Source organism: Littorina saxatilis, linkage group LG13 (assembly GCF_037325665.1).
Source record: "Littorina saxatilis isolate snail1 linkage group LG13, US_GU_Lsax_2.0, whole genome shotgun sequence".
In the NCBI taxonomy this organism is placed as follows: domain Eukaryota; kingdom Metazoa; phylum Mollusca; class Gastropoda; order Littorinimorpha; family Littorinidae; genus Littorina; species Littorina saxatilis.
The window spans coordinates 36226504-36244574 of NC_090257.1; the positions used below are offsets into that span (position 1 = coordinate 36226504).

Here is an 18071-nt window from a genome sequence, read left to right on the forward strand (position 1 = left end):
GAGAGAGAGAGGGGGAGAGAGAGAGGGAGAGAGAGAGAGGGAGAGAGAGAGGGAGAGGTATGAAATCAGAGAAAAGGAAACACAGAAATAAAGAAAGAAAATTGTGTATCTTTATCTTCCATGCCTCAGCAACTCGGGAGCACAACTTTTCCCGCAAAAAAAGCATGATCACATGATGTATGACTCTCTTGGAGAATATGGGTCGTGGAGGACCCGCACCATCGGTTGAGGAATAAACACTTCGAGGCCTCTATAAAAAGTATGGGCCATGGACGACCCGCATCGTCGGTTATGCAAGGGTGTATGTGTGTTCTGGCGAAGGTTAAATAGTGTCCAACAGTAAATGTATGAATTGGGGTCACACATGTTTTTACATTTAGTCAAGTTTTGACTAAATGTTTTAAGATAGAGGGGGGGGGGGGGGGGGGAATCGAGACGAGGGTCGTGGTGTATGTGTGTGTGTGTGTGTGTGTGTGTGTGTGTGTGTGTGTGTGGCTTAGGTGTATGTGTACCCATGTTTCCACAGGTTTGGTTGCCTAAATCACCATAAGGCAACCATCCACACGTGGATGGCAATTTAAACTCTGGATGGCAACCTAATTGTGTGGATGGTCGCTTCATTTAACACCGTTAAATTGACTTTTTTGACGGAAAGAATGTCATAACAATGTTCAAAATGACATTCTTTCCGTCCTCTATAGGCGACGAAATAGGTCAAATTTTGTGCATTTTTTAGTGCAAAATTCTTCGATGCCGGAGCGAGTACTGCACCCAGTGCTGTTGTAGTGCAAGTGCACTAGAAAGGCACTGCACCCAGTGCCGCCTCTTAGGTAACCATCCACACATATAGGTGCGTGTGTGTCTGTGTCTGTGTGTGTGTCTGTGTCTGTGCGTGTGTGTGTGTAGAGCGATTCATAATAAACTACTGGGCCGATCTTTATGAAATTTGACATGAAAGTTTCTGGGTATGATATCCCCGGACATTTTTTTCTTTTTTTCGATAAATACCTTTGATGACGCCATATCCGGCTTTTTGTGAAAGTTGAGGCGGCACTGTCATACCCTCATTTTTCAATTAAATTGATTGAAATTTTGGCAAAGCAATCTTCGGGGTTTGGTATTGGATTTTAGCTTGGTGGCTTAAAAACTAATGAGTGAGTTTGGTCATTAAACATCGGAAACTTGTAATTAAAATTATTTTTTTATTAAACGATCCAAAAACAATTTCATCTTATTCTTCGTCATTTTCTGATTCCAAAAACATATACATATGTTATATTTGGATTAAAAACAATCTCTGAAAATTAAAAATATAAAAATTATGATCAAAATTAAATTACCGAAATCGATTCAAAAACTATTTCTTCTTATTCCTTGTCGGTTCCTGATTCCAAAAACATATAGATATGATATGTTTGGATTAAAAACACGCTCAGAAAGTTAAAACGAAGAGAGGTACAGTAAAGCGTGCTATGAAGCACAGCGCAACCGCTGCCGCGCCAAACAGGCTCGTCACTTTCACTGCCTTTTGCACTAGCGGCGGACTACGTTCAGTTCATTCTGTGAGTTCCACAACTTGACTAAATGTAGTAATTTCGCCTTACGCGACTTGTTTAATTTTCACATCACCATAAAAAGGAAACTTTATTTGGCAACACATTTCAACTTTATGTGAACATGGAATGAGTCTGTCAGAAAGATAGTTAACCAGGTACAGTCGGAACAGCTTTTATGGCACATGGCGAAGGCCAAATTAATCGGAGACTATAAACGATAATGAAAAACTTCAAATCAAGGTTTACGTTTGAAAATTAGATTTTGTTCAATTACTAGTATATCAAAATGTTTCAGTACAGTACACCCCAGACGGGCAACACTCAAGTTTTGCCGAAACCCAGCAGCGCTATTTGTGGGACCTTCATTGTGCGGAATTGTATTTCCGCCATCAGAATGCGTGCTGTGGACTTGAAGTGCCGCATGAAGTATTTTGCACTGCTGTTCAGTTCCCTCTCCATTCTTTTCGTCGTCAGCTATGTCTGCATTCTCACACCGACACGGCTAACACTGGAAAACCTCAGTCTTCGTGGCAACACTGTCAAACGACTGCGGCAAGACACACGGCCTCACGGAAGAGAACTCACAGTGGACCATCTTGTGGACCAGCTTGTCTCCGGTGTGCTCTCTCGTCTCAAGAACCGGACTAAGTGAGTATGAGGGTAACAGATGATTTGCGAAAAAAGTTGGTTTGGGTAGAAAATGACAGGAATAACGAAAATTTATTATTCTTTGTTTGGTCTGCTTAATTAGAAGAGGCCTCAAATTTCTAGACGACCGTGAGAGAGAGAGAGAGAGAGAGAGAGAGAGAGAGAGAGAGAGAGAGAGAGAGAGAGAGAGAGAGAGACAGAGACAGAGACAGAGACAGATTAATATGCTGGCAAACAGAAATAACTTTCCAATTAACCACTGAGATTTACATCGTCATTTCCTCTCCGCAGACTAGACCAGAGTGGCAAGTATTTAGTCATCGAAGACCTGTTGACGTCACACAATCTGACATCAGAGAAAAAGCATGACGTCACATTAGCATCACAATGCACATCAAATCACCTGCATTACGTAGCTGAACTCAGCAAACAGTGGCAAGGACCTGTATCAATCGCGGTATTCACTTACGACGATGATTTCCACTTCGCCATCGCCTCCATCTTGCACCTCCGTCTTTGTTTTGCCTCTGTAGCTGAGCACGTGACCTTTCATCTGGCCTTTCCCGCAGACCGTAAACCTGACACGACCATGAAACTGCCTCAGTTTGAAAACATTCTGTGTTCTAATCCTCCACCAGCAGAAAGAAAAGGTAGGAATGCCCCACAGAAAAACTTTGTTATCGGCAGTGGAATAGAATACCCGGTGAACTTGCTGAGGAACGTAGCCCTGAGAAGTGTCAGCACAACCTACGTGTTGTACACTGACGTAGACATGACGCCCTCGGACAACCTTCGCACCAGCTTTGTTCGCCATATTGCCGCCACATCCAACATGATGTCCCACAATTCCACCAAGCTGGCTTACGTTGTGCCGGCATTTGAGTACAGTGGCAGAGTTACGGCTATTCCATTGAACAAATCCACCGTGCTGGAAATGTGGAGAATGCACACAATTCGGCCATTCAGTCAAAATATAAGCTCCCACTGTCACGCGCCAACCAACTACCCCCGCTGGAGGGCGCTGCCCGCGTCGGACGACAAGATGGCGGTGGCGTACGGAGTGAAATTCCAGCCAAAATACGAACCCTACTACATCGCGCCTTCCTCCTTGCCCCTGTATGACGAGAGATTCGTACAGTGGGGCCGTGACAGGCAAAGCCAGGTCAGTTACTGACTTATTGGTGCAGTAGGGGTCTATGTCGACCAAAAGCGGGTGCATTCCCTGTACTAGGTGCACTTCCTGTGGGTGTTTTAACCTGTACACAGAGAATACACCCGGGTGTATTTTCTAACTCATGGGTATAGTGACGTAAGGCATGCATTTGTTCAAAGCGGCGTAGCAGTACTTCAGTCTCATCAAAGTGAAACTGAACTCGGCAGTTTACGGCAGTCTCGCGTAGGACACGAGATAGAGTGCGATCTGTTTTCCTACAGGAAATGCGCCCGGGTGCATTCCCTGTATGCAGGGAAAACACCTACAGTAACAGGGAGTGCACCTATACAGGGAATGCACCCATTTTTGGTCGACATAGACCCCTTCTGCCTTACTGATATCAATGATGATGCCGATGGTCACCACTAGCCTCTGAATCTATTTGTGACAGCTTTTTTATTTGACTTGTTTCGGGGGTAACGGCGCAGTTTACAACTTGCAATGATGGTTTGGTCTGCCTCAGTATAACAGCCGTAATGAAGAACTTTCACATCAAGGTTTGCCTCAATTCACCATTTGACCTAATTTGATTGATCACTGAACTGACTGGCGAATTGTTTTAGACTGTTGAACACACTGAAAGTTTCAGTGCAACTGCCCAACTCATGAGTTGATTAAGTGTGAATGTCCAACTCAATGGCTGACTCACTGACATAGTGTGTGTGTGTGTGTGTGTGTGTGTACTGTGTGTGTATATAAGTATATGTGTGACGGTGTGTGTGTGTGTGTGTGTGTGTGTGTGTGTGTGTGCATGGTGTGTGCGTGCATGTGTGTGTGTGTGTGTGTGTACGTATGTGTGCGTATGTGTGTGTGTGTGTGTGGGTGTGTGCGCGTGTGTGTGCGTGCCGAGTACGTGCGCGCGCTTGTGTGTGCGTGTGTGTGTGCGTGTGCGCGCGTGCGTGTGTGTGTTCTGTTTGTACATTCAGGTGTGTGAGATGCACGTTGCGGGCTATCAGCTGGTGGTGCTCAACGACGCCTTCCTGGTTCACGACGGGTTCAAAAACTCCTCACAGCACCACGCCACCTGGCAGCAAGAGCTACAGAAGAACGACATCAAATACCGACAGTTCCAGCGTGATTTGAAAACGAAATACCCTGGGGTCAAGAGATACTGCAACTGGCGTAATGTTTGAGTGCAGTCATGTCTTCATTTACATTTTTGTCACAGCCGCAATTGCCTTGATTTTTCTTCTCTGAGTAAAGACAAACATAACAGAAAACAAGTCGCGTAAGGCGAAATTACTGCATTTAGTCAATCTGTCGAACTCATAGAATGAAACTGATGTACACAGTCCGGTTGGGGGTGGGGGTGGGGGTGGGGGTGGGGGTGGGGGTGGAGCAACATGATACAACATACTAGCAATGCCTGATACGACGACGCCCACAACCACAACAATACCCCCTGCCCTCCACTCACATGCAAACACGAGCACACCCACAGACACAAACACAAACACACACAGGCACACACTGACACACACACACACACACACACACACACACACACACACACACACACACACACACACACACACACACACACACACTGATTGTGATTCCATTTTATTGAGCAGTAGCGTGGTAATGCTTAGATGAAGTTGAACATCGCAAAAACCCGCGAAAAGCACACCATTTTTGAAGATACATTCCACCTCGTGTAAGCGGTAATGTGCACCATAACAGATCTGTTCAGGCTTGTGCACAGAGTAAACTCTCGTTCATCAGCTTTAGCCCGTGTCACAAATCAACAGACTGGCTACACTGTAAACTGAAGTGTTCCACTTTTGAACACCCTTTTGTAACCAGGTGTGAACACTGTGTGACAAACTATATATATATACCTATCTACTGGAAACAGTGGCACATATATGGTAACAGCTATAAAGTGTTTATCCTGTTTGCTACTTTTGCTAGTAGAATCATGCATAGATTATTTCAAACAGTTTTCATTACTGGTTACGAAAAGTGTGTTCAAAAGCGGAACACTTCAATTTACAGTGTGCTTTATGTGGCAATCAACTCCCCCCCACCCCCCCCCCCCCAACCACCACCAAAACAACACTCTCTATGCACAGAATAGAGCAATGCTTTTGATTTTTTGCGTGTTTCAAGGCGAAAGGATACTCCTACGTGGAGTCATGGAATGAAATGCCACCCAAACGGGAGAGAACAAACCGCGGCGTCTGATTCGTTGAAATCTCAACACATCTCAATTTCAACCAATCCAACACCGCGGGTGGCTCCCGACCGGTTGGCAACTTTCTCGTGCATCCCATCCCAGGGCTGAGGTTATAATTATTAACTACCACACAGCTGTCCAGGTCTTGTGTGCACGACACAATTAACACCCCAACGCCGGGAGCCAGCTGCGGAGCCGGTTTGGTTGAAATCACACACGCACCCCTCTGTTTCAACCAATCCGACCCCGAGGCTGGCTCCCGTTTGGGGGGGGGGGGGGGGGGTAACTTTCTTGTGCACATCAGACCTGAACAGCTCTGTGGTAGTGAATATGACGGGCGCTGTGGCGGGGTGGTAAGACGTCGGCCTTTTAATCGGAAGGTCGAGGGTTCGAATCCCGGCCGCGGCCGCCTGGTGGGTAAAGTGTGGAGATTTTCCCGATCTCCCAGGTCAACTTATGTGCAGACCTGCTAGTGGCTTATCCCCCTTCGTGTGTACACGCAAGCACAAGACCAAGTGCGCACGGAAAAGATCCTGTAATCCATGTCAGAGTTCGGTGGGTTATAGAAACACGAAAATATCCAGCATGCTTCCTCCGAAAGCGGCGTATGGCTGCCTAAATGGCGGGGTAAAAAAGTGTCATACACTTAAAATTCCACTCGCGCAAAACACGAGTGTACGTGGGAGTTTCAGCCCACGAACGCAGAAGAAGAAGTGAATATGATTGTGTACGAGGGAAGGACAGTACCTTTAACACTGCTTCAATCATGCCAAGAAACAGTGACATTCATTCCCAATTGACCCCCCCCCCTCCCCCCGGCAGTCACCCACCCCCTCCACCTGAAAACTCAACAGAGAGCCAAAACAAAAAACCAACCAAAATACAACAACAGAGAAGCCAATGACAACTTAAGTCTAATGTAGGCTTACTTGTCTTCCTCACCAACTCCATTATTTTCAAAACAGCTGTGCTGCTTTTCCTGTAACATGGTATTTCTTATCGCTGCACAGCTCGTGCATACACTTTCTCGAATCACTTTGCGTATGGTATCAAGCTGTGTAACACATAATTATGCGACATGTAGGCCAATATATTGCGAGCAATACTAATGTAGTAAATGAACTCATTTATTTATTTTATGACTTAGATACACTGTTCCTTTGTACATAGACACATGTCTACATGTATGACATACAAATGACACAACAAAAATAAAAAGAGAACATACTATACGGCAGATTATGCTGCCATAACTGAGGGGTGGCGAATATAATCAAACTGGTTATGAATTATTATTAATTGTAAAGACGTAAATGATGATTACGTTTTTGTAGACGAAACAAGCTGCTGTTTTCAACAAGAAAGGCAACCTAAAGCAATAATAAACAACTGTTTCTTAATGAATACTCAGCCACTCCTTAGACCCAAAGGATGGCATAAGAGAAACCCAATGTACGAACCAAACATACGCACGTACACACTTTGGAGAATTTTTGTTTGTGCAGATACGCGGTTACCGAAATAAACACACGAATGAGCCGTTTGGATTAAATGTTTGTCAATAATCTGAGTTGAATACAAATAATATTAAGCAACAAGAAACGAACAAAACAATCCAAAACAAAACAAACAATATAACAACAGACAAACAATCAAACAAAAACGTGAACTTCAAACAAAGTTTTCTGCGTTGAAAATAAAACAAATGTATTTCTTGATCAATGACCATCTAAGGACAACAGCGGTTTTGTTTCCCTTAATTCCACCGAGTGAACCCCGCCGCAATCACCTCCCGTACTCCTGGCTTTATCGGCTTGTCTGGATGTTTTCACACGCCGTATAAACACCACAGCAAACAACACAATGTTCACGCAACACAACACGGCCACCACAGGTACCACCCACACTGGAGTGACACTTTGCACGCTGTTTTTCATTGGTGTATTCTGCTGCGAAGAGGCGGAGCCAAACCTGCGTCGGTCCTTGAATGGTTGATCATACGAATGGGCGGAGCTTGCATCTCGGCCACCTTCGCTGATTGGTTGATAATGTGATGGGGCGGGGCCTGAGTCTTGTGGCGGCTGCGATGGCCAAGGTCCGCAGCGTGGGAAGGAAGGGGGAGGGGGAGGCATTCCTCCCTGTACGTCAGGGACATGCAGGTAGAAACTCATACCCACCTCCACGTGGAACACCAGGTGACAGTGGAAATACCACACCCCTGAAACCGACATGGTGACAGTGACAGTGAAAATACCACACCCCTGAAACCGACATGGTGACAATGACAGTGATGATACCACGCCCCTGAAACCGACATGTGACAGTGACAGTGAAAATACCACACCCCTGAAACCGACATGTGACAATGACAGTAAAAATGCCACACCCCTTTAAATCAACATAGTGACAGTGACAGTGATGATACCAGACCCCTGAAACCAACATGGTGACAGTGACAGTGATGATACCTGAACCCTGAAACAGACATGGTGACAGTGACAGTGATGATACCAGACCCCTGAAACCGACATGTTGACAGTGACAGTAAAGATACCTGACCCCTGAAACCGACATTGTGACAGTGACAGTGATGATACCACACCCCTGAAACCGACATGGTGACAGTGACAGTGATGATACCACGCCCCTGAAACCGACATGGTGACAGTGACAGTGACGATACCTGACCCCTGAAACCGACATGGTGACAGTGACAGTGATGATACCACACCCCTGAAACCGACATGGTGACAGTGACAGTAAAAATGCCACTCCCCTGAAACCGACATGGTGACGGTGACAGAGAGGAAACCACACCCCTGAAACCGATATGGTGACAATGACAGTGAAAATACCACACCCTTGAAACCTACATGGTGACAATGACAGTGTAAATGCCACACCCCTGAAACCAGCATTGAGACAGTGACAGTGAAAATACCACACCCCTGAAACCGACATGGTGACAGTGACAGTGACAATACCACACCCCTGAAACCAGCATTGAGACAGTGACAGTGACAATACCACACCCTTGAAAACAGTATGGTGACATTGACAGTGACAATACCACACCGATGAAACCGATATAGTGACAATGACAGTTAAAATACCACACTCCTGAAAGCAATATGGTGACAATGACAGGGACAATACCACACCCCTGAAACCGATATGGTGACAATGACAATTAAAATACCACACCGATGAAACCGATATTGTGACAATGACAGTGAAAATACCCAATCACTATTACAGTAGGGTCTACTTCTTGTTTTGTTGTTGATCAGTAGGGTTTACATCTTGGTTTGCCCGTGATTGGTAGGATCTACTTCTCGTTTTGCAAGTGGTACGGTCTACTTCTTGATTTGCCAATGATCAGTAGGGTCTACTTCTTGGTTTGCCAGTTATCTGTAGGGTCTACTTCTTGGTTTGCCAATTATCAGAAGGGTCTACTTCTTGGTTTGCCAATGATCAGTAGGGTCTACTTCTTGGTTTGCCAGTGATCAGTAGGGTCTACTTGGTTTACCAATGATCAATAGGGTCTACTTTTTGATTTGCCAGTTATCTGTAGGGTCTACTTCTTGGTTTGTCAATGATCAGTAGGGTCTACTTCTTGCTTTGCCAATGGTCAGTAGGGTCTACTTCTTGGTTTGCCAGTTATCTGTAGGGTATACTTCTTGATTTGCCAGTGATCAGTAGGGTCTACTTCTTGGTTTGTCAATGATCAGTAGGGTCTACTTCTTGATTTGCCAATGATCAGTAGGGTCTACTTCTTGGTTTGCCAGTTATCTGTAGGGTCTACTTCTTGTTTTGTTAGCTATCAGTAGGGTCTACTTCTTGGTTTTCCAGTGATCAGTAGGGTCTACTTCTTGGTTTTCCAGTGATCAGTAAGGTCTTAATAACTTTCTACTGCTTGTTTTACAAGTCATTAGTAGGGCATACATTCATTCACTCTGGGTTTAGCCAACGCCTCTGGAGATAGCTAAAAGTCTGGCCGAAATGTACGTAGACAAATAGAGCAGTCTTGTGTGCCTATGGTTGAAAGACATCGAGTGCTAATACTATACCTGGGTTGTCAGCGACGAGTCTCAGAACAGCATAGCCACCATCAGGAACGGCAACCGTATCTTTGTAGGGGGCGCTGTGTAGTCTCCGCTTTATCTCCCCTTGTCTGTCTAGCCGCTTGAAGAGATCCACTGTCATGTCTTCCTCCAGCTGGTAAACAATGACGTCAACAAGGACATTATGAGAATAAGAAACACATGCTACTCTTACACTGTGCTGAATTGCCCTTGCGATTAGAAATTTGCAATAATTCGCAATGATCGGGACATGGTCGCAAGACATTCGTAAATGTTCTTAACCATTCGCCACCATTCGTCTCTTGTTTCGAACATAGCAACATGTTCCTAATGTTCGCAAGGAAGTCATATTCTTAACTTTTTCGCAAAGTACTCGTAAGTATTCGCAAGACATTCGTAATCATCGCAATGTAGTCGTAACGCTCGCAAGGCATTCGCAACCATTCATTATGCCTGTCTTACAATGTGCCCATTATCCTTGCGAATATGAACATGTGGTATTCGGCAAAAAAAGAGACGAATGGACAGGACAGAATTCTATTCGCAAGGGCAATTCGACACAGTGTTATGCTACTATTACACTATGCCGAATTGCCCTTGCGAATAGAATTTTCCAATAACTCGCAATGATCGGGACATGGTCGCAAGACATTCGTAAATGTTCTTAACCATTCGCCACCACTCGTCTCTTGCTTTGAACATAGCAACATGTTCCTAATATTCGCAAGGAAGTCATATTTTTAACTTCTTTTCAACGTACTCGTAAGTATTCGCAAGAACATTCGTAATCATCGCAATGTATTCGTAACACTCGCAAGGCATTCGCAACCATTCGTTATGCCTGTCTTACACTGTGCCGAATATCCTTGCGAACATTCGTAATCATCGCAATGTATTCGTAACGCTCGCAAGGCATTCGCAAACATTTGTTATGCCTGTCTTACACTGTGCCGAATATCCATGCGAATATGGATTCGTATGCATTCGCAATGATCGGTAGACATTCGCAAGCACTCGCAACCATTCGTAAGACATTCGCACGGATTCGTAAGGCTTCGAATAGTTAATATTTTACCTGTCCATTCGTCTCTTTTTTTGTCCAATACAACATGTTCATATATATACACATTTCTTGCGAATGTCTTACGAATGGTTGCGAGTGCTGGCGAATGTGTACCGATCATTGCGAATGCCTTGCGAGCGCTACGAATACCTTTACTATGACTACGAATGGCTTGCGAATATGAATTCCTAATATTCGCAACAAGAGACGAATGGTGGCGAATGGTTAAGAACACTTACGAATGTCTTGCGACCATGTCCCGATCATTACGAATTATTGGCGAATTCTATTCGCAAGGGAAATTCGGCACAGTGTAAGAGCAGTATTACGAACAATGCGAATTGCATAATCGCTTTATTCGTAAAATGTGTGCAAGCACTCGCAACACTCGCAAGGCCACTCACAACGTTCGTAATACACCCGCAAGACATTCGTATATGGATTTGTATGCATTCGCAATGGTCGGTAAGGCTTCGAATTTTCAATATGTGTTCCTGTCCATTCGTCTCTTTTTGTGCCGAATACAACATGTTCATATTCGGAAGGATATTCGGTACAGTGTAAGACAGGCATTAGAGTAGCATGATGAAATGATGTGTACTGTTTGTTTGCTGGAGAACAAATGACGAACAGAAGTAGAAGTAGTAACAGACGCGATCGCAAGAGCTTTTATAGCGCTCGATTGCGTATCCGCTTTATTCGTAAAGTGTTTGCAAACTCATTCGCAACATTCGGAAGACATTCTCAAGGATTCGTAAGGCTTCGAATTTTCAATATTTGTTCCTGTCCATTTTGTGTGCCGAATACCACATGTTCATATTCGCAAGGATATTCGGCACAGTGCAAGACAGGCATGAAATATTATTTTTTTCTGATTTTCTTTTAGTACATGTATATTTCTAAAAAATTTTTCCAAAGCAAAGAAGCAAAATAAGGTGACTGACCCTGTCTATGGCAACAACGCGGAAGCTGTGGCCGTGTGCGTGCATGGGGTGGGAGGAGGTGTGTGCGGCACTGGAGGACACCATCACCAGCTCCACCACGTCTCCCATGGCAACCGTTAGGCGGTGGACACACTCACAGAACTTGTCCTGCTCATAGCAGTCTGGGTCCACGCTTGATGCGTTGCAGAACTCGCCCTGAGACAACACAGAAATCTCGGTAAATTATAATACGAGATACTGGCATGAGCCTACCCCCCGAATCACCAGGTTTCTCTGTACACATTGACAGACTGACTGACACACACACACACACGCACGCACGCTAGAACAAACGAACATACACACACGCACGCACGCACGCACGCCCACACACACATACACACACACATACACACACACACACACACACACACACACACACACACAAGGGCTGGATCTAAATACAAAAAAACCCACAAAAATCAAACAAAACCAAAACTACAAAAAGAAAACAAAAACAAAGCAGAACAACATTAAAACACCAAAGCAAAGGAATTCCAGTTTATCGTCTCCCTAACACGTGTAAAATCGTAAGATGATGAAGGTTACGCTAACGATATTAAGTTGTACTGACAATACAGAGAGTGGGGTGGTGGGGGGGGGGGGGTGTTCGGGGAGGGGGAGTTCTGGTCATACCGGGTCAATGTCTTCCATCTGTGTCAACATCGGGGCAGGGGGCAGTTTGTTGGTGATACCGTTGATCTGGGGGGTGAACATCTCCGGGTACCCGCTCCTTCCTTCTGGGTACAGATCCGGGTTGTAGAAATGCGGATTGTTGACCCCTCTAACGACAAAGTCCAGGTAAAACCGATGGTCCGGCTCTGACGTCAGACTTTTGTCATCCGGTTCCAATGACGTCATCTGGGCAACAGGGGTCTTTCCTAGCGATGCGTTTGCTATTAAATCAGCTTTCTGTTGTGGATGAAGAATCATAATCTGTATTAGAAATCAATTTTTAAAACGGAACACCATAATGTGACTTAAACTGCTTTTGTACTTCATCTTTCCGCCGTTCAAGCAAAAAGCGTAGGCAAGAAAACAAGCAAGTTTTTGATCAACTAACCGACGGGCGCAGTGGCGTGGTGGTAAGACGTCGGCCTTTTAATCGGGAGGTCGTAAGTTCGAATCCCGGTCGCTGCCGCCTGGTGGGTTAAGAGGGGAGATTTTTCCGATCTCCCAGGTCAACTTATGTGCAGACCTGCTAGTGACTTAACCCCCTTCGTGTGTATACGCAAGCACAAGACCAAGTGCGCACGGAAAAGATCCTGTACTCCATGTCAAAGTTCGGTGGGTTATGGAAACACGAAAATACCCATGCCTACTCAACGAAAGCGGAGTGACCTGACTATGCTCTCAGAGTATAGTGTGGGGAACCCAAATGGGCAAACGAGCTCACACGTAACCAGAGCAATTCTGGAAAGCTGAAGAAGAAGAAGATCAATTAACCACAGTATAGCATCGTGACGAGACACGATTCGAAAAAGACTGAACAACCTATGTCTTCGACCGAAATGTAAACACTAAACATAACAAAACAAAATATTTACTGGCTAGCAATACAGAAATAAGGATTACATAAGAAAATCGACTGGTAAAATTAATGCAATCGAAGTAGGAAGTTTAAGTAGAAAGCATAAAATAATGTTTCAGGGTAGAAACAACACAACTCTTCTCAATTCAAGTCACCTAGATCTGCCAGGATAAAACATCAATATTATGCAATTTAAGTATGCACAAAAGACAGGCATACGCACTTCATTTTGGGGGGACCTAGCAAAAGCTTCTCTCCTCTCAGTAGACTTCCTTTGGTTGCCAAGGTAACGCAGCACAGCAGACTGCTGCAGGTGATCATGCTGACAATCGATCAGTCCACCCACGCGCACAAGGAACTCATCTCCAACGCTGCCCTGGTCGGCGTGTAATATAAAGTCATATCGCTCACCGGTGTATATTTCTATATATTCCACGTTCAATGGCTCCACAGGGCGGCCGTCGGACGCGATGATTTGAATATCGTGATCGTCGATGGACAGCCGAAGCGGACATTTTAAAAACCCTGCTCCTATGACCCGGAAGCGGTACCTCTTGCCCTCTTCGACCTTGAACTCAGCTAAAGGCGTGTGGGTAGTAGGGTTGCCAGCTTCGTCATACAGTCTTCCACGTCCTGCAAATAATGCAGTAAACAGCCAACAGAATGCATTGAAAGGGAATGAGTTCAGTGCATTGATATGTGAGAATCTACGATTGCCTATCAGAGTATGCAGTTAACAGCCAGCATAATGCATTGGGAGGGGATATTTTCAGCACGTTTCAAGTTAGAATCTGGGATTGTCTATCAGAGTATGCAGTTAACAGCCAGCATAATACATTGGGAGGGGATGATTTCAGCACGTTTCAAGTTAGAATCTAGGATTGTCTTTAAGTATACAGTAAACACCAACGGAATATATTGAAAGGGGATGAGTTCAGCACGATGATATGTTAGAATCTACAATTTTCTTGCAAAGTATGAAGCGACCAGCCAACAGAATGCATTCACAGCGGATGCATTCAGCACATTAATAAGTTAGAATCTACAATTGTCTTACAAAGTTTGCAGTGAACAGCCAACATAATGCATTGAATTGGGGATGAGTTTAGCACGTTCTTAAGTTAAAATCTACCATTGTCTCGGTTGCAAAGAAGATGATTGTCTTCAGCGGTTTCTCATGGGCACTTTCGTCCTAATGAATTGCGAACACCCGACCGACAAAATTATTATGGTAAACGGAGTCTTCATTGTGCGTTGCCTGTAGCGTTGTTGGTCAAACACATGACTGTACTGACCTCAGATCAATTAGGCCCTACGTAAAAAGAAAGTTCCGATGTCCTCTTCATATAACCAACCCAGGTAAAGACATTCAAGTTAAAGCAACACGACCGAAAACTCTTCTTTACGACACGGCTTTGTGCAAGATACAGCCTACGTACTTCTAAGTTTGCTGTCGGCTAATCCAAGACACATAAGTTCATAACAAACGCGGATTAAAGAATTCAGATGAATAAGCCTACATAACTATGCCTCTGAAAATGATACGTTTTGCATACTTTTCTTGCATATTTAATTTAGATAAGTAAGATAAAGTCAGATAAGAATACTTTAATGTTCATTTCCTTTGTAAATACACAGGAACATTTGTCTCTTGGCACCACATCGGCGCATTGCCCATGACACAAAGACAACCATCAAAAGGTAAATTAATCTATAAATCACCATTGATGAGAATGGAGCGAGGTAGCTTGCTGCCGTGTACGTGATAAAACTCTGTGAAGGTGTCCACTACTGGCTGTATTGACCAGTCGTTCAGAACCACCACGTGGTCAGGAAGGTCCGCGTCATAGCGCGCGCTGTGCGGGTCACGTGACGGTGGCTGTCGAATCACGACAGAGCCGAACAAGCCGTCTGCGAGCAACATGCCCGAGTGCGCATGCCAGAAATGGGTACCCGGATTGTCTGCTACAAATCTGGATACCAAACAAAAGTAAAATCAGACACCTTGTTTTGGTACAAATTGATAAAACAGAAGAACAAGGCACTGAAAAAAACACCATACTGAGTATGTAAACAAAAGACAAAAGTATATAATATAAGTGAATGATTACTTGATTGAAATTTTGAAAACACAATTTCAGAAAAGTTCTATAAATATAAGTACACAACATGGACTCAGACACACTCAAGAGTCACAACACTTCAGGCAGGGTATTTGAGTACAAACATTGATACACTATAACACTTACGAATGTCCTGATTCACGAAGAACGGACACAAATAATCACTTCACCTGTACTGGAAGGAGGACGAGGCAGGTATGGGACACTGGGTAACCATGGCAACGCCGTCCATGTGGGGGTAACGTGTTTGATGCAGTCCGTGCCAGTGAATGGTGACCCCCTCCGCCATCACCATACTGTTTGCCACCTCCACCTCTATGATGTCACCTTCACACACCTGTCATAATCATCATCATCATCATCATCATCATCATCATCATCATCATCATCATCATCATCATCATCATCATCATCATCATCATCATCATCATCATCATCATCATCATCATCATCATCATCATCATCATCGTCGTCGTCGTCGTCGTCGTCGTCTTCATCATCATCATCATCATCATCATCATCATCATCATCATCATCATCATCATCATCATCATCATCATCATCATCATCATCATCATCATGTACAAGTAGACAGTCAATTTACTGGGGTATTAGTGCTGCAGTCTTAAGATAAACAAACAACCCGTACCCAGACCAACATGGTAATTAAGCGTCGTCTACCAAGCCAAGTACAGAGAAAATCTGTCTAACAATTCCCTCAAAAAGTTGTAACAAGTTCTTACCATGGTTGCCAGGGAATTGCTGTCTTTTCTTTGCCATTCGTTTTTTTCTCCTCGCTAAGACGTGACACTCCTAGCCTAATCTCTCCAGCCAGCCAAACAACCAACCGGCAAACCAGCCAATAAGCATCCCCCTTTAAAAGTGACAGTTCTTTAGCCTTTCCCTGGTGCAATAATATGAGTTATTTATTATATGCTGACTGTTAGCAAAGGATAACAGACATGTCGGGAAAAAGATATCAAGCATGAGCCGTCAGGCGAATGATGATATCCTTTGTGAGACATGTCTGTTATCCTTTGCTAACAGTCAGCATAATAGAAATAACGGTTTAATTACCTAATTAAGCCTGTCAGTCAAACCATATGCCATTCACGTGACCTGGGTCAGCCAATCACTCACCTTACGTGATGAATATTAACAGGTGAAATGCGTTCACACAACAATCTCACAAGACAAACTATGTTGAACATTGTCTTCTTTATTTTTAGAGTGATAAGCAAAAAGGGTCCCTGCCTGAACGTTTAGCGGGTCACCTAGAATCCGTCCTGATTGCTCAAAAAGCCTTATGGGGCACTGCAATGGTAATAATAACACATATCAAAGTTCTACTGGTGAATTAACAGAAAAAAACGCTTCCAATTGTGTGTTGTCTTTGGGTACATGTTGGGTCCAAAACTTGTAACCGACTCCGGTGAACCAACCAAACAAGCTCACCGTGTACACACCCCAACATATGTTGCGACAAGCCGCTGACAAGAACTACGCTGTAAATTAAAGTGTTCCACTTTTGAACACAGTTTTTGTAACCAGCTGTGAACGCTATGTGAGGTACATGTACTTAATAATTCTACTAGCAACAGCAGCACTCATGGTAAACACTAAATTTATAGCGTTTACGTCTGTGCTACTTTTGCCAGTAGAATTATTTGGTACGTCAATGCTACTTTTGCCAGTAGAATTATAAGGTACGTCTACTTTTGCCAGTAGAATTATATGGTACGTCTGTGCTACTTTTGCCAGTAGAATTATATGGTACGTCTGTGCTACTTTTGCCAGTAGAATTATATGGTATGTCTGTGCTACTTTTGCCAGTAGAATGATATGGTATCTCACACAGTGTTCACAAATGGTTACAGAAAAATGTGTTCAAAAATGGAACACTTCAGGTTAGACTGATGACGCGGCATTTGAATCTAAGGCCTGGGGTTCACCTACGTAACTTCAGCAGGACAGACGACGCACTGCAGATTATCCCAGCCCGCTACACGTTGCGTGAAAGGAAAACAGGCCAAGTACTCGTCATAATCCCTATCGCAGCATCAATATTAATATGCAGTGCGTCGTCTGTGCCGCTGAAACTGCGCAGGTATATTCTGCCCTTAAAACAATTGTACGCCGACAACGCGCTCCAGTCGACACCCACCTGTATGTCAGGGCCTGGCATGAGTCTGTTGACAGTTCTTATGCTCCTTCTGACACCATCACCAGTGACGCACTGCTGACGTAAGCAATCGGTCTGGTTGTCGGGGCAACTGTAGCAAGCCCGGGACAAGGTCAGGTAGTTCTCCAACACCCAGCGGTAGCGACATGTCTTGGGTGCAGCGTTGTCATGGCAAGGACGCGTGCACTCGTCAACAGGATCGTCTGTATGTCATAAAAGGAGAGAAACGCAGTGAGGGTAACAACCTGTCCTTAGTACAGCGTTGCCATGGCAAGGTCGCGTGCACTTGTCAACTGGATCGTCTATATGTCAAAAAAGGAGAGAAACGGCCTGAGGGTAACAACATGTCCTTAGTACAGCGTTGCCATGGCAAGGACGCGTGCACTCGTCAACAGGAACGTCTGTATACATGTCATAAAGGAGAGAAACGGAGTGAGGGTAACAACATGTCCTTAGTATAGCGTTGCCATGGCAAGGTCGCGTGCACTCGTCAACTGGATCGTCTGTA

At 44.4% G+C, this 18071-nt stretch overlaps 2 protein-coding genes across 4 annotated transcripts in view; one reads left to right on the top strand and one right to left on the bottom strand.

Moving 5' to 3' along the window:
- The first annotated feature begins 1200 nt into the window (after nt 1–1200).
- On the top strand, nt 1201–4693 carry LOC138946087 (beta-1,4-glucuronyltransferase 1-like). Its single transcript, XM_070317597.1, has 3 exons — nt 1201–2204; nt 2496–3366; nt 4344–4693. The coding sequence occupies exons 1-3, from the start codon at nt 1843–1845 to the stop codon at nt 4548–4550; spliced, it is 1440 nt and encodes a 479-aa protein (XP_070173698.1). The 5' UTR covers nt 1201–1842; the 3' UTR covers nt 4551–4693.
- A 1726-nt stretch (nt 4694–6419) lies between these two features.
- LOC138945625 (uncharacterized) overlaps nt 6420–18071 on the bottom strand; it is a 17000-nt gene continuing 5348 nt past the window's right edge. For all 3 annotated transcript variants that reach the window (XM_070317092.1, XM_070317090.1, XM_070317091.1), the window contains exons 3-10: nt 17546–17766; nt 15552–15718; nt 14981–15231; nt 13482–13891; nt 12364–12639; nt 11689–11883; nt 9667–9814; nt 6420–7814 (exon numbers count right to left, since the gene is read on the bottom strand). In XM_070317092.1, coding sequence (XP_070173193.1) covers nt 7315–7814; nt 9667–9814; nt 11689–11883; nt 12364–12639; nt 13482–13891; nt 14981–15231; nt 15552–15718; nt 17546–17766 — 2168 coding nt within the window. In that variant the 3' untranslated portion in view covers nt 6420–7314. The remainder of the gene's footprint in view (nt 7815–9666; nt 9815–11688; nt 11884–12363; nt 12640–13481; nt 13892–14980; nt 15232–15551; nt 15719–17545; nt 17767–18071) is intronic.